We start from the raw sequence: 27,189 nt of genomic DNA, 5'->3' as shown, positions 1-27,189 counted from the left end.
ACGTTCTTCTTTGCAGTCTCCATTGTTCATTAAACAAATTGCAAAAGATTCACCAACACAGATGTCCAGAATACTGTGGAATTTTGTCGAAGAAAACAAGAGGCTTTTCTATCGGGTCCGATGGGGTCCAACCACTTCCGTTGCTTTTGTGACGTCACGCGCATAAATCATATCCAAAGGGGTTTTTCAACCGGAAGTGTGGCGGGAATTTTAAAATTGCACTTTATAAGTTAACCCGGCCGTATTGGCATGTGTTGCAATGTTAAGATTTCATCATTGCTATATAAACTTTAAGACTGCGTGGTTGGTAGTAGTGGGTTTCAGTAGGCCTTTAACGGCAGGCGAGGGAAAAAACAGCGCTCCGCGGAACAACAGGAAATTTAACAAAATAAGAGCACTGACGGGAAGTAAATACAAAAACAAGGAAACAAACAGAAATGAAGTGAACGATCGTCACAAGACCCCCCTCAAGGAACAGATTCCAGATGTTCCCTGGAAACAAGAACAGAAAAAAAAGTCCAAAAGTTAAGGGAGGGCAAAGGGAGGACTTGGTGGAGGGTCGCCAGGACAAGTGTCCCCGCAGCCAGCTAGGGAGAGTCAGGTGGCGGCGACGCGTTGAACGCCGCTGCAACTGGCAAGGCAGGCGACCACGGAACGGCCACATCAGTGGCTGACGAGGAGGAAGTACACAACACGGCCGCATCTTTCGCCGACAAGAAGGAGGTTGCGCAGCCGGCGGCGATGACGATGATGACGACAGCGTCGTGGGAGGTGCCGTCGACGATGACACTGACAGCGCTATGGGCAGAGATAGCAGCGCCCTGCGAAAGCCTGCCAGAGATGATGTCGTGAGTGGATCCGCAGCCGAACAGGAAGATGGCGGTGTAGTGCGGAGTCCCACCGTTGATGAGGGAGATGCCGGCGCCATGCGAAAGCCCGCCAGAGACGATGATGTCTCCGTGGGAGGAGACGATGGCGGGGATGACAGCGGCGTGTGCTTGACTGCACTGCTGCCGGTAGTAGCCCCCCCTCCACTAGGCGGATGCCAGACGCCGTCCACCATTGGGCGAAGGAGTTCCGGGTTGTCGGTGTCTCCCTGTTCAAAAACCCGGGACGGGCGGAAGGGGGCCAGGAGGAGGGAAAAGGACACGTTCCTCGCCGAGTCCCAGCAGGAGGCCAGGAAGGACATCATGGTGGGCTTCACTGGAGCCTTCGCCGGACTGGCAGGTCAAGCGGGTGCTGGAAGGGAGAGCAGCCGTGGTGCAGCTGCTGGAAGCTGCCTTGGAGCAGGAACGGGTGCAGGGCGCTCAGCCGGTGTTGGTCGTCGTGGCGCCGCGACCGGCGTAAGACGCGGGGCAGCGACCAGCGTGCGACGCGGTGTGGGAACCGGTGGTCGACGCGCCGGCAAAGGCGATTGCCGTGGAGCCTGGATAGGATGCACAGCAGGCGACGGAGAAGATGGCGGCAGTGGCCGCGCCGGTCAGAAATCCGGAACCGGCGGCCAAGCCGGGAGGAGGGAAGGTGGCGGTGGCCTAGCCGCTCGGAGAGCCGGAACCGGCGGTCGAGGCGGAGGGAGAAGGTCCGAGCCTGCTGTGGGCTGGGACCGCACAAACCTGGCTTTCAAGTCCTCTATGAAATGTGCGGTACAGAACGTCGGCTGTGCATCACCAACAGGGGTTCTCGCGAGGTAACAGCATTCTGGCTCCATGATACTGTTGGGAACTCGCATGGCTGCCGTTCTTGTGATCCCAAGATGCAAGAACCAGGAGAACGATGAGCAGGTAAGATGACTTTAATTATCATCAACAGAGAAATGAAGCAGTCTTGCATACAACAGTTCCAACATAAAGTGTTATCATCGAGCACTGAGGAGTGCTCGAGACAAGGCATAAATACAACATACGCTGATTGGCAGCCGGTGTGGACCGGCTGCCAATCAACGGCAGGCGAGGGAAAAAACAGCGCTCCGCGGAACAACAGGAAATTGACGGGAAGTAAATACAAAAACAAGGAAACAAACAGAAAAAAAGTGACCGATCGTCACAGCAAGGACCCTTTGTTGTGCACTTCATATCGTCCTATTAGCCTGTTGAATGTGGATTATGATTTTCCAAACTGCTGCTATACGCCTGGATACTATTCTCCCTTCTATTATTAATGCGGATCAAACCGGGTTCATTCGTAATAGGCACTACTTTTCTAATCGTCGACGTATTTTCAATATATTGTATGATGTGCCTGCTCTGAACACTGAAGAGGCAGTGATATCAATAGATGCTGAAAAGGCATTTGACCGAGTGGAGTGGAATTAAGCTCTTATATCCATCTCCTGAGGCCTCGTTCAGGATAAATAATATTCAATCAGAATATTTTCACCTTTAACGTTCCACACGACAGGGATGCCCCCTGAGCCCATTGCTTTTTGCTCTTGCCATTGAGCATCTGTCGATAGCGCTTTGTACCAACCCGTTATTACGGGCATATGTAGACACAATGAGTGAAAGTGAAAGTCTCTCTCTATGCAGATGACCTTCTATATGTCTTGGTCCCGGCTGGCTTAAGAACTCTCCAAGCTTTTGGACATGTGTCTGGTTACAAATTGAACTTAACTGGGTAAAAGTGAAATATTTGCTATAAATTCTGCTGCTAAGAAATATCCATTGCACAATTTTCCTTTTGAAATTGCCTCGCAAAGTTTCACATACTTGGGTGTAGCACAGAGCTTTATAAAGCGAAATGTGTTCCACTGTTGTCTAGAATCCAGGAAGATTTTGATCACTGGTCCTGATTTAATTAATCTACTGTGGCTCGTGTCAACTCTGTTAAAATGAATGTACATCCACGGTTTTGCCACTCGTTCCAGTGTATACCACTTTTTCACCCTCAGTCCTTTTTTCGTAAATTAGATTTTAGACTTCATTTGGAATAAAAAAGACTAACAGGTTACGTAAACAACATTTACAGAGACCCAAATTGTTGGGAGGATTAGCACTACCAAACTTTAGGTTTTACTATTGGGCCACCAACATTAGAATTCTTAAATATTGGCTGCAATATTTAAGCATTTGACGCCCCCGTTATGGCTGGTTATGGAGGCTAACTCAACTAAACCTCTATCTCTTAGGGCTCTGTTTCACTCTCCCATCCACTATTCTACTTCCACTTTTATGAAAAATAAAATAATTGAAAACCTCATTCAGAATTTGGATTCAGTTCAAGCGCTATTTTGGTTTACAGACTATTTCTAGTCTTGCAACCAAGTAAGTGCCTTTTCATGTCGTTCTCGCCAGTTCTGGGTCCTAAATGACTGTCAAAGTGTCCCCACTTGTCGGATTACATTCTCAGCCATCTACTGTCCAAGTGAGAGGAATGATTTATGATCTACAATAAACTTCCAAGGAGCAGGGAATTAAGGAAATGGCACACCGTTCAGTGATGTAAACACGGTAGTGATCACGTCGTCGCTATAAATAGTTTGTCTGCGCTTATAATAACAATATCACTAATGCTTGGTTAATATTCAAATCATGAAATGTATGTGGAGTATTGTTGGCGCTTTTTGAATGGTTATTTATTGGATTTTATGGGCGGAATAGAGGTCCTCCCTTTGGCTCCGCTGTAAGATGACTTTTATTTACGTTTATTTATTATTTAGAATGCATTAAAAAAGATCTAACTGTCGTCATGTCTTTCATAATGGTTGTGAATGATAGGTAAAATAAAAAAAAGTGCAGTTCCTGTTTAACAAAAATGTCCAACACCATTAAAATAAAGTAGTAAATGGCAGTTCACACAGTATGTAGTTGTTCATTAAAGATGCAGTAAATTCACGTATCCGTGATTTTTTTGCCAGCTTCTCTTGTATTAAGCAGCTGCAACCGTGTTTCCTGTAGCAAGTTGACTACAGATCATATTTAATATTATAACTTGCTCTTCCCAATCTCGAGTGAGTAAACTACTGTGTCATCGGTACAGTGTTCATGATTGTGATTGGTCATCTGCTGCTAACCCCGCCCCTTTTAAGTGAATGCGCTAATGACAGATGGGAAATTCTGTCTTGACTAATCATGTGATTATCCAGCGTCGTGCAGCTGCATATCTTACATATTCAATGTTTGAATAGGTTAGGTCAGACAACAAAGAAGAGAGCCTGGATAACTTCAATTTGACCCGTAATACAAACCCCAGGTCTTACAGTGGACATATCTACGTTTGGAAGCCAGAGAAATAAAAACGGCGTACTCGTGCAAGCATCATCCGAAATGCAATGATTAATTTGATGAGAAAAAAACAAATTTTTTGTTGTTGCTTCGATTAGTCATTTATTGATAGTAACTAATAGAAATGTATAAAATCCGAACTCTTGACGGCTTTCGCCATAAAGCTCTTTCAAGTGACGTAAAATGCTACCTGAAAGTAGTTACGTTGCTGCTGTTATACAAGTCGCAGCCCAGACGTAAAATGACAATATAAACAATAAAACGCTATATCGTACGATAAGCATCTTTATGTCATCTTCCGATATATATTGTAATATCACATAGCACTGTATGGAGATATCTGCTGATGTAGCAAATTACCTACGTCACAAATTATGACAAATCTCAAACGGCTCTTTTGGAACAAGGCAATATTGTTTTTAAATGTCTTGGCTATGCCTCCATGGTTTGAAATCCAATTTCCGACACTTATGAGGATCTCATAAAAACAAAAAGGTGTCAACAGGCAAAAAAAAAAATGTTGCACATAATAAAACCTCTTTACAGTTACAATGATCAATCAATTAATTTGATTAGAAAAAACCTTTGATTTCCATTATGATGCTTTGATTAATAAGAATTCAAATACGCAGCCAGATTTTTCACACAGCCGCTGAAATAGATCACATACGATAATCATGTCAATTATATATATATACACACACACACGTATATATATATATCATTTGTATTAATGCAGACATGTTTAAAGTGCAAGTTCCAAACCATGTATTACTTTTAAAGGCCTACTGAAACCCACTACTACCGACCACGCAGTCTGATAGTTTATAGATCAATGATGAAATCTTAACATTGCAACACATGCCAATACGGCCGGGTTAACTTATAAACGTCTATGTATGATGACGTATGTGCGTGACGTCAATCGTTGAAACGGAAGTATTCCGACACATTGTATCCAATACAAAAAGCTCGGTTTTAATCGCAAAATTCCACAGTATTCTGGACATCTGTGTTGGTGAATCTTTTGCAATTTGTTTAATGAACAATGAAGACTGCAAAGAAGAAAGCTGTAGGAGGGATCGGTGTATTAGCGGCTGGCTGCAGCAACACAACCAGGAGGACTTTGACTTGGATAGCAGACGCGCTATCCGACGCTAGCCGCCGACCGCACGGATGATCGGGTGAAGTCCTTCGTCGCTCCGTCGATCGCTGGAACGAAGGTGAGCACGGGTGGTGATGAGCAGATGAGAGCTGGCGTAGGTGGATAGCTAATGCTTTTAGCATAGCTCCGTGAGGTCCCGTTGCTAAGTTAGCTTCAATGGCGTCGTTAGCAACAGCATTGTTAAGCTTCGCCAGGCTGGAAAGCATTAACCGTGTATTTACAGGTCCATGGTTTAATAGTATTGTTGATTTTCTGTCTATCCTTCCAGTCAGGGGTTTATTTATTTAGTTTCTATCTGCAGTTAAGCCCGATGCTATCACGTTAGCTCCGTAGCTAAAGTGCTTCGCCGATGTATTGTCGTGGAGATAAAAGTCACTGTGAATGTCCATTTCGCGTTCTCGACACTCATTTTCAAGAGGATATAGTAACCGAGGTGGTTTGAAATACAAATCCGTGATCTACAATAGAAAAAGTAAAAAGTGTGGAATCTAATGAGCCAGCTTGTACCTAAGTTACGGTCAGAGCGAAAAAAGATGCGTCCTGCACTGCACTCTAGTCCTTCACTCTCACGTTCCTCATCCACAAATCTTTCATCCTCGCTCAAATTAATGGGGTAATCGTCGCTTTCTCGGTCCGAATCGCTCTCGCTGCTGGTGTAAACAATGGGGAAATGTGAGGAGCCTTTCAACCTGTGATGTCACGCTACTTCCGGTACAGGCAAGGCTTTTTTTATCAGCGACCAAAAGTTGCAAACTTTATCGTCGATGTTCTCTACTAAATCCTTTCAGCAAAAATATGGCAATATCGCGAAATGATCAAGTATGACACATAGAATGGATCTACTATCCCCGTTTAAATAAAAAATAATCATTTCAGTAGGCCTTTAAAAATCAATAAAAATAAAGTGAAATTTCAATGTTGATATGCTCCTATTAAAAAAAAAGAATGAAGGTGAGAGAGCACAAAAATCTTTGTTTATCTCAACTATTTTCCCTAAAATATTAATTTGGGTTTTTTCTCAAATAGTTGGGCGGGGCCCCCTGGAGGGTGCGCTCCAATGCCAGAGAGGCACGTGCGACCCCGGAAAACATGCTTTAGCAGATTCATGCAGTATGTTTAAAACCCGTCTTCCAGAGCTGTATACTACAAAACGTGCTCATTGTAGCCATTAATCAAGACTTCCTCATTTTGATTAATAAAAATTCAGCACAAATTGTTGTATACATTTTTTTTTTTTGTAGGTTAAAGTGTTTTATATATATTGCTACTGAGTTAATGTTGCTGATCAATTTGAATGTATTAATATTTATTGAGTTTATTTAATTGTATTTTTTAGTATCAGTATTTTATAGTTGAAAAAGGGTTTTAATTTTTTTTTTTAAACTATGTTCATGAAGTTATTATTTGTTGTAAGTTGATCTATATTTTGTTGTTTTCTTTCATCTTAATAAGGATAAAGCAGAGTTGCAATTGAAACAAATTTAGAAGACAAATGTTACTATTTATAGTCGTGGTAGACACTGGGGGGCATGAAATATATTCTTCTATCTGGAGGGTGTTACAGAAAATAATTGGGTAGCACTGCTATAAAGTGTGTTTAATCCGATTCGTCGATTAATCAAACTGGATTACTGCAGCCCTAGACACTTTGCTATAGGTCAGGGGTGTCAAACTCATTTTTATTGAGGGCCACGTCGCCGTAATGGCTGCTTTCAGAGGGCCTCTTTTTTTAGAATTAATTTAAATACAAAATTGTTTTTCATGCAACCTATGATTAATCATGATTAATCGAACTGCATATGCATTTGATTATTAGATTTTTTTTAATGTAAAACTTGCTTTAAAATCATAAATAAAAGTGACAAGCAGATATTTAACTATTTGTTTTGATTTTACAAAAATAGTTTTGCAATACAGTATATAATATAATTGGCATGATCAGATAATATTAAAGTTTAAAATATGCATTTTTATCTGTCAAAATCGAAAAAACGAATGCATGACTCTTGAACGCATCATAATCCCCTCAATTCCCCCCAAAAACGGATTAACTTGCTGGAATATAAAGACTCAGTGGCCTGGTTAGAGTGTCCGGTCGCCCAGGGGGGCGGTCCCCTCTAAGGTTTCTCATTGTTGTCCCATTGGGTTGAGTTTTTTCTTGCTCTGATGTGGGATCTGAGCCGAAAATGTCATTGTGGCTTGTGCAGCCCTTTGAGACACTTGTGATTTAGGGCTGTATAAGTAAACATTGATTGATTGATTGATTGATTGATTGATCGGTAGGTCGTGACTTCAAACCCCGGCCAAGTCATACCAAAGACTATAAAAATGGGACCCATTACCTCCCTGCTTGGCACTCAGCATCAAGGGTTGGAAATGGGGGTTAAATCACCAAAAAAGATTCCCGGGCGCGGCCACCGCTGCTGCTCACTGCTCCCCTCAACTCCCAGGGTGTGAACAAGGGGATGGGTCAAGTGCAGAGGTTAATTTCACCACACCTAATTAAAGTTAAGTTAAGTGACAAGTGTGGTGAAATTTGTCCTCTGCATTTGACCCATCCCTGGGAGGTGAGGGGAGCAGTGAGCAGCAGCGGTGGCCACGCCCGGGAATCATTTTTGGTAATTCAACCCCCAATTCCAACCCTTGATGCCGAGTGCCAAGCAGGGAGGTAATGGGTCCCATTGTTTTAGTCTTTGCTATGGCTCAGCCAGGGTTTGAAAACCTACCGGCTACCAATCTCAGGGCGGACACTCTTAACCACTAACATACATCCATAAACATGGATGCATATGCAAAAGTGCAATATATTTATCTGTGCAGTAAATCTATTTATATCTGCACCTTATTGCTCTTTTATCCTGCACTACAACAAACTAATGCAACAAAATTGTGTTCTTATCTGTACTGTAAAATCCAAATTGGAATGACAATAAAGGAAGTTTAAGTCTAAATTTAGTATAAAAAAATAAAAACTATTTTATTGAAACCCATTTTTTCCAGGCTTTCGTGGGCCACATAAAATGATGGCCCCTGGGCCTTGAGTTTGACATCTGTGATGTAGGTGCACACCTGGGTTTGGAGAGTGGCGTTTCCACTTGACCAATCAAACAGTACATGCAGAACCAAATGCACCAGAGTTCTTTTTAACCGAACCAAAGCGAGAAGTGACACAGCCTAGAAAGAGAGTTTTTACAGTTCATTAAACTTTGCTTTTCCACATCTTTTATCGACACAGCAGGACAGGGCGGCCAAACAGAAATGTCCTCCAAGATGTGGAGAAGGTGCAGTCACGCAGCCAACCTGCATGCACTCATTTCCACCCGGGGTTCTTTTACCCAGCAACCTGAGCGTGCATATTCTCATCATCAAGCCCAAAAATGCATGACTGCATGAGAAGCGAATTCATATTCGTTAAGCATGGCCAGAGAGGAAAATTGTTCTCACCTTTCACTTGGGTCTCATAGTCCGCAATGATCTCTTTATCCTTCTTGAATCTGGACGAGGACATGTTTCCCTCCCGCGTTTAGGCAGAGACACTCTGCGTGTTCTCTGGTGGGTCTGATCCACGTCGTCTTCTCGCCGCGGTGCTTTGCGACGTTTGCTCGCCTTGCTGCCGAGGAACAAAAGCCGGGTTCGCGTTACGCTATCACGCTATCGGATCCAATGTCGCATCGCTCTCACTCGATTTGTGTTCGTTTTCTTTTTTTTCTTTTTTTTTTAAATATGAATAATCCGGAGAAGGTTGCAGCAGGAGAATCAAAATCCACAAAGGAGCTCCAAAGTGGACATGTTGACGGGGGAAGAAGGGAGGAATGGTGTGAGTGAGGAGTCGGCTCCTTGTTCCCGGTGTGTGCGCGCGCGCGTGTGTGTGTGGGTGAACCCACGATGATCAGACGCTGCTTCCCTTCCTGACTAATTAAGCTGCAGGGAAGGGTTTTTTTTTAAGTCACGTGACCGAGACCGCCCTGTCGTGCACGCGCATGCACACACACGACCCCCTTCACAATTACTATGTTTACCCAGCTGTACTCATTATGTCATAATTGTCCAAGGTTTACAATAATCTCGAGGTATCAATCTGACACAGAGCTGGGCAAAATTCGGTCCACGGGCCATGTTAAGATTTTCAATCCGACCCGCCGGACGTTCTACATAATTTTTTTAGACATTTAACATCAAATAGCGCTTTTCTACCTTCAAGGTACTCAAGGTAAATAAAACTTACTATAACGTTGAATTAGTGGGAGCTTGTTTCTTTGCAATGAAATGCAGATGGAAATCAGTAGGGCTGTGAATCTTTGGGTGCCCCACGATTCGATTCAATATCGATTCTTGGGGCCACGATTCGATTCAAAATCGATTTTTTTTTTTCAATTCAACACGATTCTCGAATTCAAAAACGATGTTTTTTCCCGATTCAAAACGATTCTCTATACATTCAATACATAGGATTTCAGCAGGATGTACCCCAGTCTGCTGACATGCAAGCAGAGTAGTAGATTTTTATAAAAAGCTTTTATAATTGTAAAGGACAATGTTTTATCAACTGATTGCAATAATGTACATGTGTTTTAACAATTAAATGAACCAAATATATGATTTATTTTATCTTTGTGAAAATATTGGACACAGTGTGTTGTCAAGCTTATGAGATGCGATGCAAGTGTAAGCCATGCACTGTGACACTTACTGTTCTTTTTTTTTAATAAATGTCTAATGATAATGTCAATGAGGGATTTTTAGTCACTGCTATGTTGAAATTGTAACTAATATTGATACAGTTGTTGATAATATTCATTTTTGTTTCACTACTTTTGGTTTGTTTTGTGTCGTGTTTGTGTCTCCTCTCAATTGCAGTTCTGAGTGTTGCTGGGTCGGGTTTGGTTTTGGAATTGGATTGCATTGTTATGGTATTGCTGTGTATTGTTTTGTTGGATTGATTAATTAAAATAAATACATTTTTAAATCAATTAAAAAAAAATTTTTTTTGAAAAATGAGAATCGATTCTGAATCGCACAACGTGAGAATCGCGATTCGAATTCGAATCAATTTTTTCCCACACCCCTAGAAATCAGCCTTTGGCTACAATCTGTCACATTTATATTTTATATGTTCATTGATGTGCATTGTATCATGTCACAAAGTTATAACAAATATAACAAATGGCAACTTACTATGAGGAGTTTTATTGTACATCTACAGTATAAACAAGCTTATTTATTGGTGTGTCTAGTGGGACAGGCAAAAGTTAATTTGGACAAAATGCAGTCGTTTATAAATGATTTAATGTTTCCCTGCAGCCCGGTAGCAAATGCGTCACGGACCGGTGGTTGAGGACTACTGATCTAGAACACACCAACATATTATTTATTAATTATGGTTTATTGAAACTACAGGAGCTAGTAAAGTTACAGACATTATGTGTCATGTTTAAGGCTAAAAGTAAAACATTACCAGCAATTTTACAAAAAATGTTTGTCATCACTTCTGAAAATGAAGAGCATAGAAGAAAAGGTCATTTCAAACATCAGTATTCAAGGACAACTTTAAAACAAATGTGTATATTAGTGGTGGGGGTTAAACTATGGAATTATCTTTACACTGAGATAAAAGATTGTAGAAATATATTACAATTGAAAAAAATATATGAACACAGAACAATAAGATCATATGGACTGCAGTAAGTGTCTACATTTTGCTTTATATTTATTATTTGACTTATTTTTTGTCTGGTTTTGTATTTGTTTTGTATCATGCCGTGATGTGTATATTACTTTTTTTGTTCGGTTTGTACTTCATGAAGTTTTGCACTTTTTTTGTTTGTTTTCATTATATTTGGATGTATTTGTTTGGTTTGTATGCTTGTGAATCTGGGCTATCCATTAAGTAAGACTACTTATTATGTTGAAGGGGGCAGGAAATATAAGATTTTCTTCATCCTGTTCCTTCTCAAGCATAGGTGTGTAAATATGTGTTTAGTTGCTAAAGTTTAATTGTCTATTGATCAAAAATGTACATCAATGAATGAGATAAATAAAATGAAATGAAATGAAAAAAACTGTAGCCGCCATTATGATGCGCAGTACTGTTTTTAAATGACCGGAAGTCTTGAACTATAGAAAGTATTTCAATGGTTGAAATCTGCCCTTTTGGGTGTTATACGAGTTATTACTGTGACGGCGCATGTGCAATCCTGCATGCCATCTGCTGCAAGCTCTGCCGGCACCTCCACTAGAAGCACACCTGGACACACCCCTGCTCGCTTTGCCCGCATCGCGTCCACGTGCCTGTAAGGCTGCAGGCAATCACAAATCAGTACACCTGGGACTGATGAAGACAGAATGCATAAATACCAGCGGACCCGAACATCCAGTGCCGGAACATAGTTCTCTCCTCGTAGTAAGCATCCCGTCTCTGGCTTCCCTCCTGTGTACTTGCTCTCTCTCTCTGTGACTTCCCTGTGCCCGTGTCTTATGTCCTCTGTGTTCCTCGCAGTGTTTCGTCTGTTTCCCGTGATCGAGCTGTGTGCCTCGACTTCCCTCTGGATTACGGACTGCCTCCCTCAATCCTCGACCCCTGATTGGACACGGACCTGGTTGGTTCTCTCCAGCCCCCGACCGCTTGCTTGCCCACGGACTGCCTTCTCGCCTTGCCCCTTTGGTCTGACAAAGGATTCATCCAACACACACTTACAACAAACTCTGGTAACATTTTCATTGTTAATTCTACACATCGTCTTGCACCATTTACATTTAGTAGCATACACACTCCACCACTTCATCAACATCGAGTTCAATAAACCTATTGAACTGATCCCCGCCGTTGTGTCGTCTCCTTCCCCCGTCGTACGTAACAATTACAGTAATCTACGTCACAGCAGCTCAGACGAGCATACTTGCCAACCCTCCCGAATTTTCCGGGAGACTCCCGAATTTCAGTGCCTCTCCCGAAAATCTCCCGGGACAACCATTCTCCCGAATTTCTCCCGATTTCCAGCCGGAATTAAGGCACGCCCCCTCCAGATCCGTGCGGACCTGAGTGAGGACAGCCTCTTGTCACGTCTGCTCTTTACTTCATACTTCAGAACCGACTCCCACACTTGCCGTCAGGGTGCGCAATACAACGTAAACCGTTGGCCAACCAAAAAGTTACTTTTTATATATATATATATATATATATATATACATATATATATATATATATATATATATATATATATATATATATATATATATATATATATATATATATATATATATATATATATATATAACAAATACTTGAATTTAAGTGAATTCTAGCTATGGATATACTCCTCCCCCTTTTTTTTTTTTTTCTTTTTTTTTTCTCTCAATGTGGCCCCCGAGTCAAAATATTTGCCCAGCTCTGATCTAACAGTATATTATTGATGATTATTATTTTGGTCCAAAATCCTCCTCTCTGAGCTGCCACCTTACCGTGGTAGAGGAGTTTGCGTGTCCCAATGATCCTAGGAGCTATGTTGTCCTGGGGTTTTCATGCCCCCTGGTAGGGTCTCCCAAGACAAACAGGTCCTAGGTGAGGGATCAGACAAAGAGCAGCTCGAAGACTTCTATGGGAATGAAACAACAAGGATTCAGATTTCCCTCGCCCGGACGCGGGTCATCGGGGCCCCCCTCTGGAGCCAGGCCCGGAGTTGGGGCACGATGGCGAGCGCCTGGTGGCCGGGCCTGTCCCCATGGGGCCCGGCCGGGCACAGCCCGAAGAGGCAACGTGGGTCCCCCCTCCATTGGGCTCACCACTCATGGGAGGGGCCATAGAGGTCGGGTGCATTGTGAGCTGGGCGGCAGCCGAAGGCAGGTCACTTGGCGGTCCGATCCTCGGCTACATAAGCTAGCTCTTGGGACGTGGAACGTCACCTCGCTGGGGGGAAAGGAGCCTGAGCTTGTAAGCGAGGTAGAGAAGTTCCGGCTGGATATAGTCGGACTCACCTCGACGCACAGCAAGGGCTCTGGAACCAGTTCTCTCGAGAGGGGCTGGACTCCTTTCCACTCTGGCGTTGAAAGCAGTGAGAGGCGACGAGCTGGGGTAGCAATTCTTGTTGCCCCCCGTCTCAAAGCCTGCACATTGGAGTTCTACCCGGTGGACGAGAGGGTAGCCTCCCTCCGCCTTCGGGTGGGGGGACGGGTCCTGGCGGTTGTTTGTGCTTACGCACCAAACAGCAGTTCAGAGTACCCACCCTTTTTGGATACACTCGAGGGAGTACAGGAAAGTGTGCCCCCGGGTGATTCCCTTGTCCTAATGGGGCTCTTCAGCGCTCATGTTGGCAACGACAGTGAAACCTGGAGAAGCGTGATTGGGAAGAATGGCCGTCCGGATCTGAACCCGAGTGGTGTTTTGTTATTGGACTTTTGTGCTCGTCACAGATTGTCCATAACAAACACCATGTTCAAGCATAAGGGTGTCCATATGTGCACTTGGCACCAGGACACCCTAGGCCGCAGTTCCATGATCGACTTTGTAGTTGTGTCATCAGATTTGCGGCCTTATGTTTTGGACACTCGGGTGAAGAGAGGGGCGGAGTTTTCTACCGATCACCACCTGGTGGTGAGTTGGCTGCGATGGTGGGGGAGGATGCCGGACAGACCTGGCAGGCCCAAACGCATTGTGAGGGTCTGCTGGGAATGTCTGGCAGAGTCTCCTGTCAGAGAGAGTTTCAATTCCCACCTCCGGAAGAACTTTGAACATGTCACGAGGGAGGTGCTGGACATTGAGTCCGAGTGGACCATGTTCCGCACCTCTACTGTCGTGGCGGCTGATTGGAGCTGTGGCCGCAAGGTAGTTGGTGCCTGTCGTGGCGGTAATCCTAGAACCCCCTGGTGGACACCGGCGGTGAGGGATGCCGTCAAACTGAAGAAGGAGTCCTATCGGGTTCTTTTGGCTCATAGGACTCCGGAGGCAGCGGACAGGTACCGACAGGCCAAGCGGTGTGCGGCTTCAGCGGTCGCGGAGGCAAAAACTCGGACATGGGAGGAGTTCGGCGAGGCCATGGAAAACGACTTCCGGACGGCTTCGAAGCGATTCTGGACCACCATCCGCCGCCTCAGGAAGGGGAAGCAGTGCACTGTCAACACCATGTATGGTGCGGATGGTGTTCTGCTGACCTCGACTGCGGATGTTGTGGATCGGTGGAGGGAATACTTCGAAGACCTCCTCAATCCCACCGACACGTCTTCCTATGAGGAAGCAGTGCCTGGGGAATCTGTGGTGGGCTCACCTATTTCTGGGGCTGAGGTTGCTGAGGTAGTTAAAAAGCTCCTCGGTGGCAAGGCCCCGGGGGTGGATGAGACCCGCCCGGAGTTCCTTAAGGCTCTGGATGCTGTGGGGCTGTCTTGGTTGACAAGACTCTGCAGCATCGCGTGGACATCGGGAGCGGTACCTCTGGATTGGCAGACCGGGGTGGTGGTTCCTCTCTTTAAGAAGGGGAACCGGAGGGTATGTTCCAACTATCGTGGGATCACACTCCTCAGCCTTCCCGGTAAGGTCTGTTCAGGTGTACTGGAGAGGAGGCTACGCCGGATAGTTGAACCTCGGATTCAGGAGGAACAGTGTGGTTTTCGTCCTGGTCGTGGAACTGTGGACCAGCTCTATACTCTCGGCAGGGTCCTTGAGGGTGCATGGGAGTTTGCCCAACCAGTCTACATGTGCTTTGTGGACTTGGAGAAGGCATTCGACCGTGTCCCTCGGGAGGTCCTGTGGGGAGTGCTCAGAGAGTATGGGGTATCGGACTGTCTGATTGTGGCTGTCCGCTCCCTGTACGATCAGTGTCAGAGCTTGGTCCGCATTGCCGGCAGTAAGTCGGACACGTTTCCAGTGAGGGTTGGACTCCGCCAAGGCTGCCCTTTGTCACCGATTCTGTTTATAACTTTTATGGACAGAATTTCTAGGCGCAGTCAAGGCATTGAGGGGATCCGGTTTGGTGGCTGCGGGATTAGGTCTCTGCTTTTTGCAGATGATGTGGTCCTGATGGCTTCATCTGGCCAGGATCTTCAGCTCTCACTGGATCGGTTCGCAGCCGAGTGTGAAGCGACTGGGATGAGAATCAGCACCTCCAAGTCCGAGTCCATGGTTCTCGCCCGGAAAAGGGGGGAGTGCCATCTCCGGGTTGGGGAGGAAACCCTGCTCCAAGTGGAGGAGTTAAAGTACCTAGGAGCCTTGTTCACGAGTGAGGGAAAAGTGGATCGTGAGATCGACAGGCGGATCGGTGCGGCGTCTTCAGTAATGCAGACGCTGCATCGATCCGTTGTGGTGAAGAAGGAGCTGAGTCGGAAGGCAAAGCTCTCAATTTACCGGTCGATCTACGTTCCCATCCTCACCTATGGTCATGAGCTTTGGGTTATGACCAAAAGGACAAGATTACGGGTACAGGCGGCCGAAATCAGTTTCCTCCGCCGGGTGGCGGGGCTCTCCCTTAGAGATAGGGTGAGAAGCTCTGCCATCCGGGGGGAGCTTAAAGTAAAGCCACTGCTCCTCCACATCGAGAGGAGCCAGATGAGGTGGTTCGGGCATCTGGTCAGGATGCCACCCGAACGCCTCCCTCGGGAGGTGTTTAGGGCACGTCCAACCGGTAGGAGGCCACGGGGAAGACCCAGGACACGTTGGGAAGACTATGTCTCCCGGCTGGCCTGGGAACGCCTCGGGATCCCCCGGGAGGAGCTGAACGAAGTGGCTGGGGAGAGGAAAGTCTGGGCTTCCCTGCTTAGGCTGCTGCCCCCGCGACCCAACCTCGGATAAGCGGAAGAAGATGGATGGATGGATGGAAGGTCCAAAAATGCGTCATTTTTTTAAATTCCCAAACTTCTTTTCCCCCAATAAATAATAATGGGTCATACAGACAGATGGCTGCAGAGAAACATTAAAAGGAGAACTGTACTTGTTTTGGAATTTTGTCTATCTTTCTCAATCAATATGAAAAACATGTCAATGGATGTCTTATTTTTTTAATGCATTATAGCAAATTTCTAAACAAAAAAATTATGAATCAAAGTAAATATTATTAGTTGTTGACCTATTCAAGGATACAATTACTTCAAATCAAATATTCCAGTTTGTAATATTTTTTTGCGGAAATAATTGCGTATGTTGTAAGTTTGCCATAAAAACCAACTTTTCTATGAGAAAAAGGTCATGAGAATGAACAGTTTTTTGTTTTTGTTTACCTATTTAAGGATCCAATTACCCAACATCAAATATTCCACTTTTAAAACATTTTGGGGGAAATGTTGCATATTTTATGTTTTTGCCATAAAAAACAGGATTTTCTTTAACAAAAAGGGCAAGGGAATACATTAAAACAAAACACATACAGTACAGGCCAAACGTTTGGACACACCTTCTCATTTAAGGTGTCTTCTTTATTTTCATGACTAGTTACATTGTAGATTGTAACTGAAGGCATCAAAACTATATGAATGAACACATGTGGAGTTATGTACTTAACAAAAAAAGGTGAAATAACTGAAAAAAAATTGTATATTCTAATTTCTTCAAAATAGCCACCCTTTGCTCTGATTACTGCTTTGCACACTCTAAGCATTCTCTCGATGAGCTTCAAGCATACCTGTGAAGTGAAAACCATTTCAGGTGACCACCTCTTGAAGCTCATCGAGAGAATGCCAAGCGTGTGCAACAAAGTAATCAGAGCAAAGGGTGGCTATTTTGAAAAAACTATAATACGAAACATGTTTTCAGTTATTTCACCTTTTTTTGTTAAGTACATAACTCAATATGTGTTCATTCATAGTTTCGATGCCTTCAGTGACAATCTACAATGTAAATAATCATGAAAATAAAAAAAGCACATTGAATAAGAAGGTGTGTCCAAACTTTTGGCCTGTACAGTATATCGACAGATCGATCTGAAGTTGATTTAGAGATTGAAGCGCTGAAATGAATTTATGACTTTTATTTTTATTATTTTTTTTAAAATTAATTTATTAATAAATCAATAAAACAATACACAACAATACCACAATAATGCAATACAATTCCAAAACCAAACCCGTCCCAGCAACATTAAGAACAACAATAAACAGAGCAATTGAGGACACACAAACATGACACGGAACAATCCAAATGTAGTGAAACAAAAATGAACATTACCGACAACAGCATCAATACTAGTAACAATTTCAAAACAGCAGTGATTAAAAATCCCTCATTGACATTATCACTAAAAACATTAATAAAAAATAATTAAAAATTAGAAATGAACAATAGTGTCACAGTGGCTCACACTTGCACCACATCTCAGAAGCCTGACAACACACCGTGTCCAACACTTTCCACAAAGATATAATAAGTCATATTTTGGTTCATTCAATAGTTGAAACAAATTTAAGTAATGGATCCCATTTTCCAATATACGACTCATTATTATCTAAACTAAATGCAGTTTGTTCTACTGATGTCATCTCCATAGCTTGTGTGTACCAGTCAGTATGAGTTGGACTATCAACAGCAATCCATTTTTTAAATATTACCCTTTTTGTTATTATGCATATTGAAAGAAAAGCATTTTTACTCTTTAATGGCACGTTACTAAATTGATGTAGATCCCCAAAAATACAAGTTTGCAGTGTCATTGGGATGTTTATATTAAGGAATGTGATTGCTTCTTTTGTTGTTTTCAACCATAACTCTTTTATTCTCTGACATTCCCACAATAAATGAACAAGAGTTCCCTCAGCTGCCCGGCACTTCATACATACCTTGCTATCTACTACACCAATTTTAAACAGCTGAGAAGATGTAAAATGATGTATTCAATATCTTAAATTGAGTCAGCTAATCTTTAATGCTTCTAAAGGGCTTATTGGCATTTGATATGTCTCTTTCATCTAAAATGTTTAAGTCTATCATCCATTTCCGAACTCATGCATCATTTGCATTTCTAGTGTGGTGTTCATTTATTATTCCATAAAATAGTTTAATTAATTTCTTAATTGTATCTTGATTAAAAAGTGCATCTTCCAGTTCATGGCTATTTAAAGACATACTTTCAGAGGATATGCATTTATTTACAGCGTGTTTTAAAGAGATAAAATGTAAAAAATGATTTCTGGGTAAATTATATTGATCAACTAAATCATCGAACGGTTTAAACAAGTTTTTATTAATAATATGATGAGGTTTAGTAATACCTTTGTCTTTCCATGTTGTCCACTTAACCACATTTTTATTAATGATAATATTAGGATTGTACCAAAGCGGTTGATTTACAGATGTCATTGGGTTGATTCCTAGTATTTTCTGGCACAGTTTTAGAATGTTAAAGGTGGCTTCTATTGAGCTCTGCCTCAATTCATTAGGTATTTTTTTGATATAATATAAACTCCCCACATCAATGTCCAAATTCATTAACATATTTTTTTCTATGTTGATCCAGTCCTTATCTGCAGAAGAATGGAATAAGTGGCTTGCTTGTTTACAACCGAAGGAGATATAATAATGTAAGAAGTTTGGTAATTGTAGTCCTCCTTTATCTTGTGTACAAGACAACCTTAAGTATGAACATCTGGCCTTCTTTCCACATCATATAAAATGTGATATCATGGTATGTATTTTCTTAAACCAACTTTTATTAATTAGGACAGGCATCATTTTCAGTATATAATTAACTGCTGGCAGTATACTCATTTTTACTATGTTCACCCGACCCCAAAGGAGACGTGACCAGCGTTCCATTTTGGATTCTATCTTATTTTTTAAATGTTTAAGATTTAGATCTCTACTTTCATAAAGGTTTGGTGTAATATGTAGTCCTAGGTATTTGATTTCTGCCTCTTTCCATTTAATTTTGGAGTTCTGAACTTGTGATTTCTTGCAGTGTTTATTAAGTGGTAATATTTCACATTTGTCCCAATTGACTTTATACCCTGATAAACAGCCATATTAAGTGATGACATTATTGATATAGTGAAGAGAGGAGTTAACATGTGACATGTAGAGAATGATGTCGTCACAATACATCGATAGCTTATTATAATGAGAGCCAATTTTTATACCATGAATATTATTTTCACTTCTTATTTTTGCAGCTAAGGGTTCAATAACCACATTAAATAATAATCCAGATGCAGGACATCCCTATTTTACTCCTCTTTTTAACGAAAAAGGCTCTGAAATATGATTATTGGTTTTGACTGATGCCATGGGCCTTGTATAAAGCATCTTAATCCATTGTATAAAATTATCTCCAAATCCAAATTTAAGTAATGTGCAAAACATAAATGACCAGTTTATACGGTCCAATGTCTTCTCCGCATCAACAGTAAATACTGCTGTAGGATAAGGGAGACTTCTAGCATAGTAAATAACATTGAACAATTTCATTGTATTTTCTGAAGATTGTCGACCTACCATGAAGCCAGTTTGGTCATTATGAATTAATTTTCCTATTACATTTGATAATCGTGTGGCTAAGATTTTTGCCAAGATTTTATTGTCCATATTGGCTAGGGATAAAGGACGATAATAACTGCAATTCAATGGGTCTTTATCCTTTTTATGTATCAATGTGATATGAGAAAAATTTAAGGTTGGAGAAAACAATTGTTTATTAAATGAAGATTGGTACATTTGTAATAATAGAGGAGACAAATATTCACTGAATATTTGATAAAATTCTGTATTGTAGCCATCAGGACCAGGAGATTTATTTTTTGCAAATTAATTTATAGCTTTTTGAATTTCCATTAATTGTATAGGTTCCTCCAGTGAATTTTTGTCGTGCTCTGATAAGGATGGCAGTTGTATTGCGTTTAAATATGACTGCATAGCTTCTATGCTACAATCTTTCTCAGGCTTATATACATTTGTATAAAATGTTCTAAACGTTTCATTGATTTGCTTGGGATCAACAGAAATACTACCATCTGAAAGTTTAATATTAGATATACAATTTCTAGTCATCTGCTTTGTCATGTCTGTTCATGTTTTTGTTTTGGCCATGTGTCTGTTTTTTGGACTCTTTTTAGTTCCTGGTTGCACTTCCTTGTTTGGTTTGGTTTCCATGGTCACCCATTAGTTTTCACCTGTCTTGTCACGCACCTGTTTCACGTTTCGAGTCACACACCTGTTTTCACTGATCATGTCACTGTTATTTAAAGCCTGTCTTTTTCTGTTGGTCTTCCTGGCGACATCACCTTCTCCACACAAATTTATGCTCTGCACCTGTTTACCATAGTTCTTGTTTCATCTCATGCCAAGTAAGTTTTGATTTAATGTTTATAGTTTTTATGCCCAAGTGCATGTCTTTTGTTTCATAGCCAAGTTTGTTACCTCCTCTGTGAGCGCCTTTTGTTTATTCCTTTTTATTGTCCTTATATTAAATTATGTACTCTCCTCCAAGCCGTGTCCAGACAATAGTGATGGGTTGATGAGGCCTCATGAAGCGTTTCGACACATTGCAAAACTGTATTGATACTGTGTCGATACTGTGTCACTAAATACTGCCATCTGCTGGACATTAAAAATCCCTACAGGCAACCTATGGACCGACTCAACTGACACTGATATTATGACCTAGTATATACAATAATATAAACCAAGTCATTGTATTTCATTTAGGATTATTTCATATCTTCATTTAAATAAAAATATATTTTTTAGATACAGTCAAATAATGTGAACATGTATCATGACTAGGATGGTAGAAGGTGGGGATTGAACCCCAGTAACCAATTGCTGGCACAGCCACGCTACCAACTTCGCCACGCCGTCATTCCTGTACCTTCTCTAGTAACAGTAGTGATGGGTCCACACAGATGCATCGGCGCATGCGTCGAGCTCATAGAGCGAAACCCTGTGTCGGTGCGCGTACCGCTTTTAGAAAGTCACGTGACCGATCATGAGCTGCTTTGGTCACGTGACCGATACGCGAACTGTATCGCACTGACGCCTCCTCTGTGCCCTGTGAGCAACCTTCCCTCTAAGGTGCGCGCCTGCGCAATTGCGCAGTGCTCAAGCGTCCTCCGCGCACACCGTGCGCCGCACAGCCAATATATGCCGCGCACCAAATCAAACCCATCTGAATTCTAAACAAAATAAACACATTTATTCTGTGTAAATTTGAAATGCAACTTTGAGTGACAGTGACAACAAGCGGCCCTAATGGTGTTCGTCAACAACACGCATTGCGCCGCTTCCTAATAAACACAGTTTGGCGCGCAGGCGTCAGTGCGATACAGTTCATGAGCGGTCACGTGACCAGAACAGCTCATGAGCGGTCACGTGACCAAAACAGCTCGTGTTCGGTCACGTGACTTTCTAAAAGCGATACGCGCACCGACACAGGGTATCGCTCTATGAGCTCGACGCATGCGCCGATGCATCGGTGTTGCCGGACCCATCACTACCAGACAAGTTGCTTTGCACCTCGGAAAAACAATCCACGCCAAGGACCAAGTCGTGACAGATGTCGCCAGCAATCCGTTTTTCCGCAAGCAACTTGGCGGATGGAGGAAGGAAGGTGGGAAGCGCTAGGTGCCATGGGGGACCGAGATTTGATGTGGGGGCCAAATGGCAAGCTAATTCCGATTAGCTCCATTTGGTCCGAGGATGGCGCTGCGTCACCGCAGTCCCGGAAGCGCCGCTCCAGACAGAGGACGTCAGGGAAGGTGAGCGGACAGAACGCGGCGCTCCTGCAAGCTCCTCCCCCTCCGGGCGGAAATGGGCCGCAGCCTGCCCGGCTTCCCCAGGATGACATCACAGCAAAAGATTTTTTTTCTTTGAACTATTTTACTTTCGATCACCTGCCCTCAACAAAGGACTCTGTTTCTATGATCAAACATTATCAGAACATGATTTTGGACATTAGAGCAAGTCCCTCACAGTCACCCAGATTTCATGCCCCCCAGGACTCAAGCCACGCCCAAGTCACAAAATTTTTTTTTTTCACCCACTCAATCCCAGGTACAAAAAGAAAGACATTTTGGACAATTTATAGGGGAGGAGTTTACCCCCCTCCTGACCTCCCTCCACCCAACCCAAAAAACGGTTCCAGACAGCGGGGAGCGTGTCTGGTATCCGCTCCTTGAGGGGGGGGCTAGGGCTGGGAACTTTTCAGGTGGGGTGGCTCAGCATCACCATGCCAAGCCACAGCCTCCAGCACGGCCACCACCACCAGTCTTTCGGCCCGCCAAGCCACAGCCTCCAACACGGCCGCCGCCACCGGTTTTTCGGCCGGCTAAGCCGCAACCCCCAGCTAGGCCACCTCCACCGAAGCCACAGCTAGCACCTGTATCAGCACCAAGTCCAAGGCTAGCTCCAGTGCTGCCGGTAGCAGCACCACGCCAAGAACCAGCACCACGCCAAGAACCGGTACCAGCACCACGCCAAGAACCGGTACCAGCACCACGCCAAGCTCCGGTAGCAGCACCACGCCAAGCTCCGGTAGCTGCTCCACGCCGCCAAGCGCCGCCAGTAGCTGCTCCGCGCCGCCAAGCGCCGCCAGTAGCTGCTCCGCGCCGCCAAGCGCCACCAGTAGCTGCTCCGCGCCGCCAGTAGCTGCTCCATGCCAAGACCCAAGCCAAGACCCTCCAATCCGCCAAGAACCACGCCGCCAAGCACCACGCCGCCAAGTACCGCCATGCCAAGACCCCCCAAGCCGCCAAGAACCACGCCGCCAAGACCCAAGCCATGACCCTTCAAGCCGCCAGGACTCAAGCCAAGAACCACGCCGCCAATTACCGCCATGCCAAGACCCCCCACGCAGCCAAGAACCACGCCGCCAAGAACCACGCCGCCAAGAACCACGCCGCCAGGACCCCCCACACCAAGACCATGACCCACGCTGCCAAGACCATGACCCATGCTGCCAAGACCAAGCACCCCCAAGTCAAGACCAAGACCCACGCCAAGACCAAGACCCACGCCAAGACCAAGACCAAGACCCCCCATGCCAAGACCAAGACCAAGACCCTCGCCAAGACCCTCCAAGCAGCCAAGACCCTCCAAGCGGCCAAGACCAAGCTTCGCCGCCCGAAGTGCCACGCCAAGCTTCGCCGCCTGCTTCGTCTGCTGCACCCGCACCTGCGGCTTCAACGCCTGCAATGACGACGACGCGCCTGCCTCCTCGCCTGCCTCCTCGCCTGCCTCCTCGCCTGCCACGGTTATGGCCACTACCTGGTCGTCCGCCACGCCAAGTGCGCCCACCTCTTCGTCGGCCACGCATGTGGCCCTTCCCGGGTCGCCCACCTCGCCTGTGGTGGCGGTGTTCCACTCGCCGCCGCCACATGACTATGCCTCGGTGGATTCGGGGCCACTTGGCCTGGCGACCCACCGCCATGTCCCCCTCCCGCCCTCCCATGACTCTTGATCCTGTTTTGTGTTTTGTTTTTTGGACATCTGGGATCTGTCCGTAAGGGGGGGGTTCTGTCATGTCTGTTCATGTTTTTGTTTTGGCCATGTGTCTGTTTTTTGGACTCTTTTTAGTTCCTGGTAGCACTTCCTTGTTTGGTTTGGTTTCCATGGTCACCCATTAGTTTTCACCTGTCTTGTCACGCACCTGTTTCACGTTTCGAGTCACACACCTGTTTTCACTGATCATGTCAGTTATTTAAAGCCTGTCTTTTTCTGTTGGTCTTCCTGGCGACATCACCTTCTCCACACAAATTTATGCTCTGCACCTGTTTACCATAGTTCTTGTTTCATCTCATGCCAAGTAAGTTTTGATTTAATGTTTATAGTTTTTATGCCCAAGTGCATGTCTTTTGTTTCATAGCCAAGTTTGTTACCTCCTCTGTGAGCGCCTTTTGTTTATTCCTTTTTATTGTCCTTATATTAAATTATATACTCTCCTCCAAGCCGTGTCCAGTCAAGTTGCTTTGCACCTCGGAAAAACAATCCACGCCAAGGACCAAGTCGTGACATGCTTCTTTAATCTTAACGCAAGGAGCCTTCCAGCTTGCTCGCCATATTCATGAAACTTTAATTTTGCCTATTAATTTTATATTCAACCTTCTGCTTTATTATATTATCATATTCCATTCTTTGTTTGCAAAGTTTGATCCATGTTTCCTGATTATATTGTTTGGACAACATGTCCTGCAATTGTTTGATTCCATTCCATAATATTCTTCAGCATGTTGTTTTTTATTTTTAAAGCTTGCAATCCTAATAAGTTCTCCTCTTACACAACATTTAAGTGCTTCCCATATTGTGGAGATGTCAGAGACAGAATCCTGGTTATTTTTTAATAAAATCTGATATAAATTCTTTATTTTGTAATTTATTTTCCTCACTATCTAATAAAGAAATATTAATTTTCCATTGTTTGAATTGGAAAGCGACAGGAGGAAAGCTTATGTCGATTTGAATTGGACTATGATCAGAAATAATTATTGGGTGAATTTTAGCCTGCACGTTTTCTACAATTGCCTTAGGAACAAAGAACATATAAATTCTTGAAAATAACTGATGTCTTTTTGAATAAAAAGTGAAATCCTTCTCATATGGATTTAAGGTTCTCCAAATATCTATTAGGTTAAGAGTTTGCATTAATTTCAGAAGACAAAAAACAGATTTCTTGGGTTTAACAATCTTACCAGTTTTATCAATATTTGGATTTATTGTTGAATTTAGATCCCCACCCATAATAATATCAGAATCAACATAATCTTCCAATTTGAACTCCATGTCACCAAAGAAAGAAGGTTTATCATCATTGGGTGCATATAAGTTTACCAGTGTGATATTGTTATTATCTAAATGGCAGTTAATAATCATATATCTACCCTCTGGATCTAAAAATACACTATTTATAATATAGTTAATCTTTTTGCTAAACATTATAGCAACACCAGATCTTTTGGAGGACAGTCCAACACCAACTATCTCACCAACCCATCCTTTTTTCAGATATTTTAAATGTTCAGTTTTCAAATGGGTTTCCTGTAGAAAAGCAATATCAGTAGAAAGATTGTTTAGATGCTTCAGAATTTTTCTTTGTTTCACCTGTTCATTTGCACCTTTTACATTCCAAGATATAATTCTCAAACATTTTCTAGTCATTGCAATATCTTATGTTTGTGTTAAGTGGGTTTCTTCCTTATGTGACAAACATTATCAAACATAACATTTAGTAAATGTGTCCTCTCAATGTATAAATTAACTGGGTTATTTTTTCTTGTCAATCCCCCTCCATCCCCCCCTCCCATTGACTTGTTTTTTAACATTTTTAAGACTGAGACCCTTCCGGGTCCCAAGACCAGACTTGAGGGGGGCCCTAAAGGTAAAAAAAAAAAAATCAATTTATTGTATTGGTTTGTATCTGAATGACCTCTGTATGCTTAGATTTTTCAGTGTATGCCCCCTCAGTGGAAAACGTTTGGACCTCATGCATTATACTGTATAGCTAAAAGAACAACCTTCTTTCACAAGGATGAAGCCTATCCCAGCAAACGTCCATGCAAGAGGCGGAGCACAAGATGAAATGATTGCCTGTCAATCACAAAGAGACCAATCTAATGGACAATCAAACAGCCCGATCAGGTTGCATTGATTGCATATTCATGTGGTATGTATGGGAATTGCGATGATCTGCTGTAATAGGTTTGTATAATCTTCCCATGATATACTGAGTTTGTGTCTACCTGGAATAAGTCGGCAGAGAGATCATGCTGCACTCACGAGGGAAGCCTGGCTTTACTTTTTTGTTGCACAAAGATCCATTGTGAGATCCTTTTACTCTTTCTTTCTAAAGAATGAATGTGGGAACTGTCCTGGTCCCACTTTTGAACCTGATACCACCATGGGATATAATGTGAGGTCAGGAATATTGTTTTACTGTGTTATTGTGGCATACATGTAGCCTACTGTACACAATCATCTCCATCTACTCTCTTGTAGTTCTTATTTTAAAAACTGGGACTGTATATAATGTTTTCAAAAATTTTCTTAGCAAAGGCACTGAGATTAGAATCTATAGGACTGCAGTAAGTCTTTAAAGGCCCCCGTATTTAAAAAGAATAAAGTCATGGCATGAGCCGAAAAATGCCCCCGGAAATTAATTTTGGCCCAAGTTCTCACAGCATAAACGTGTACAGTTCCAAAGTAAAGTTCCTGTAGTGGAAAAAGTCATTTAATGGTTCCTGGGACTTTAAAAAAGATCCACCCCATGACATGGGCCGAAAAAAGGTCCGGAAACAATGGCTGCGGAACTAAATTTGGCCCCAGGACCAGCAGTCCAAATGTTGATAGTTCCACTGTAAAGTTCATGCATCAACAAAACAACGTTCTGTGCCCTATAGGCTGCTTCTTATCAAAAATCTGGGACGAGTACATGACATGGTCACAAATTCAACATGTTGATATGTTGAATTTGTGACCATATCACTCCTTTTTGGACATGCTCTATATATATAAAAGTACCGTATTTTCCGGACTTTAAGGCGCACTTAAAATCCTTTTCAAACCTCAAAACTTGACAGTGCGCCTTAGTGTACGGAATAATTCTGGTTTTGCTTACCGACCACGAAGCAATTTTATTTGGTACATGGTGTAATGATAAGTGTGACCAGTAAATGTCAGTCAAACATAAGAGATACGTGTAGACTACAATATGACTAAAGTAAACAACACCAACATTTTATATGTTCCATTGAAAATAAAGAACATTACACACGGCGCTCAAAAATCTTTCAAAATGTTTTAGTACGACTTTGGTAAGCTATGAAGCCGCACCGTTTGATGGATTGTACTGTGCTTCAACATACGAGTATTATTATGGTGTGTGTATAAGGTAAGACATATTATCTGGCGTT

The 27,189-nt window shown here is 43.0% G+C and overlaps 1 protein-coding gene and 1 long non-coding RNA gene across 7 annotated transcripts in view; one reads left to right on the top strand and one right to left on the bottom strand.

Annotated features, from left to right (window-relative positions):
* srgap3 (SLIT-ROBO Rho GTPase activating protein 3) overlaps positions 1-9,296 on the bottom strand; it is a 256,795-nt gene extending 247,499 nt beyond the window's left edge. For all 5 annotated transcript variants that reach the window (XM_062054132.1, XM_062054140.1, XM_062054149.1 and 2 more), the window contains exon 1: positions 8,830-9,296. In XM_062054132.1, the coding sequence (XP_061910116.1) occupies positions 8,830-8,893 (64 nt within the window). In that variant the 5' untranslated portion in view covers positions 8,894-9,296. The remainder of the gene's footprint in view (positions 1-8,829) is intronic.
* Positions 1-26,622, top strand: part of LOC133654127 (uncharacterized) — a 32,887-nt gene extending 6,265 nt beyond the window's left edge. Inside the window, exons 3-4 of one of the 2 annotated variants that reach the window (XR_009826833.1) lie at positions 25,610-25,658; positions 25,721-26,622. This is a non-coding gene — a long non-coding RNA (uncharacterized LOC133654127). Of the gene's footprint in view, positions 1-11,881; positions 12,166-25,609; positions 25,659-25,720 lie in introns of those variants that run through there. The other variant, XR_009826835.1, reaches the window with a different exon arrangement.
* Positions 26,623-27,189: the final 567 nt, after the last annotated feature.

The sequence above is a fragment of the Entelurus aequoreus genome, linkage group LG01 (assembly GCF_033978785.1).
Source record: "Entelurus aequoreus isolate RoL-2023_Sb linkage group LG01, RoL_Eaeq_v1.1, whole genome shotgun sequence".
NCBI lineage: Eukaryota > Metazoa > Chordata > Actinopteri > Syngnathiformes > Syngnathidae > Entelurus > Entelurus aequoreus.
This window is presented reverse-complemented; position numbering and strand designations above follow the sequence as displayed.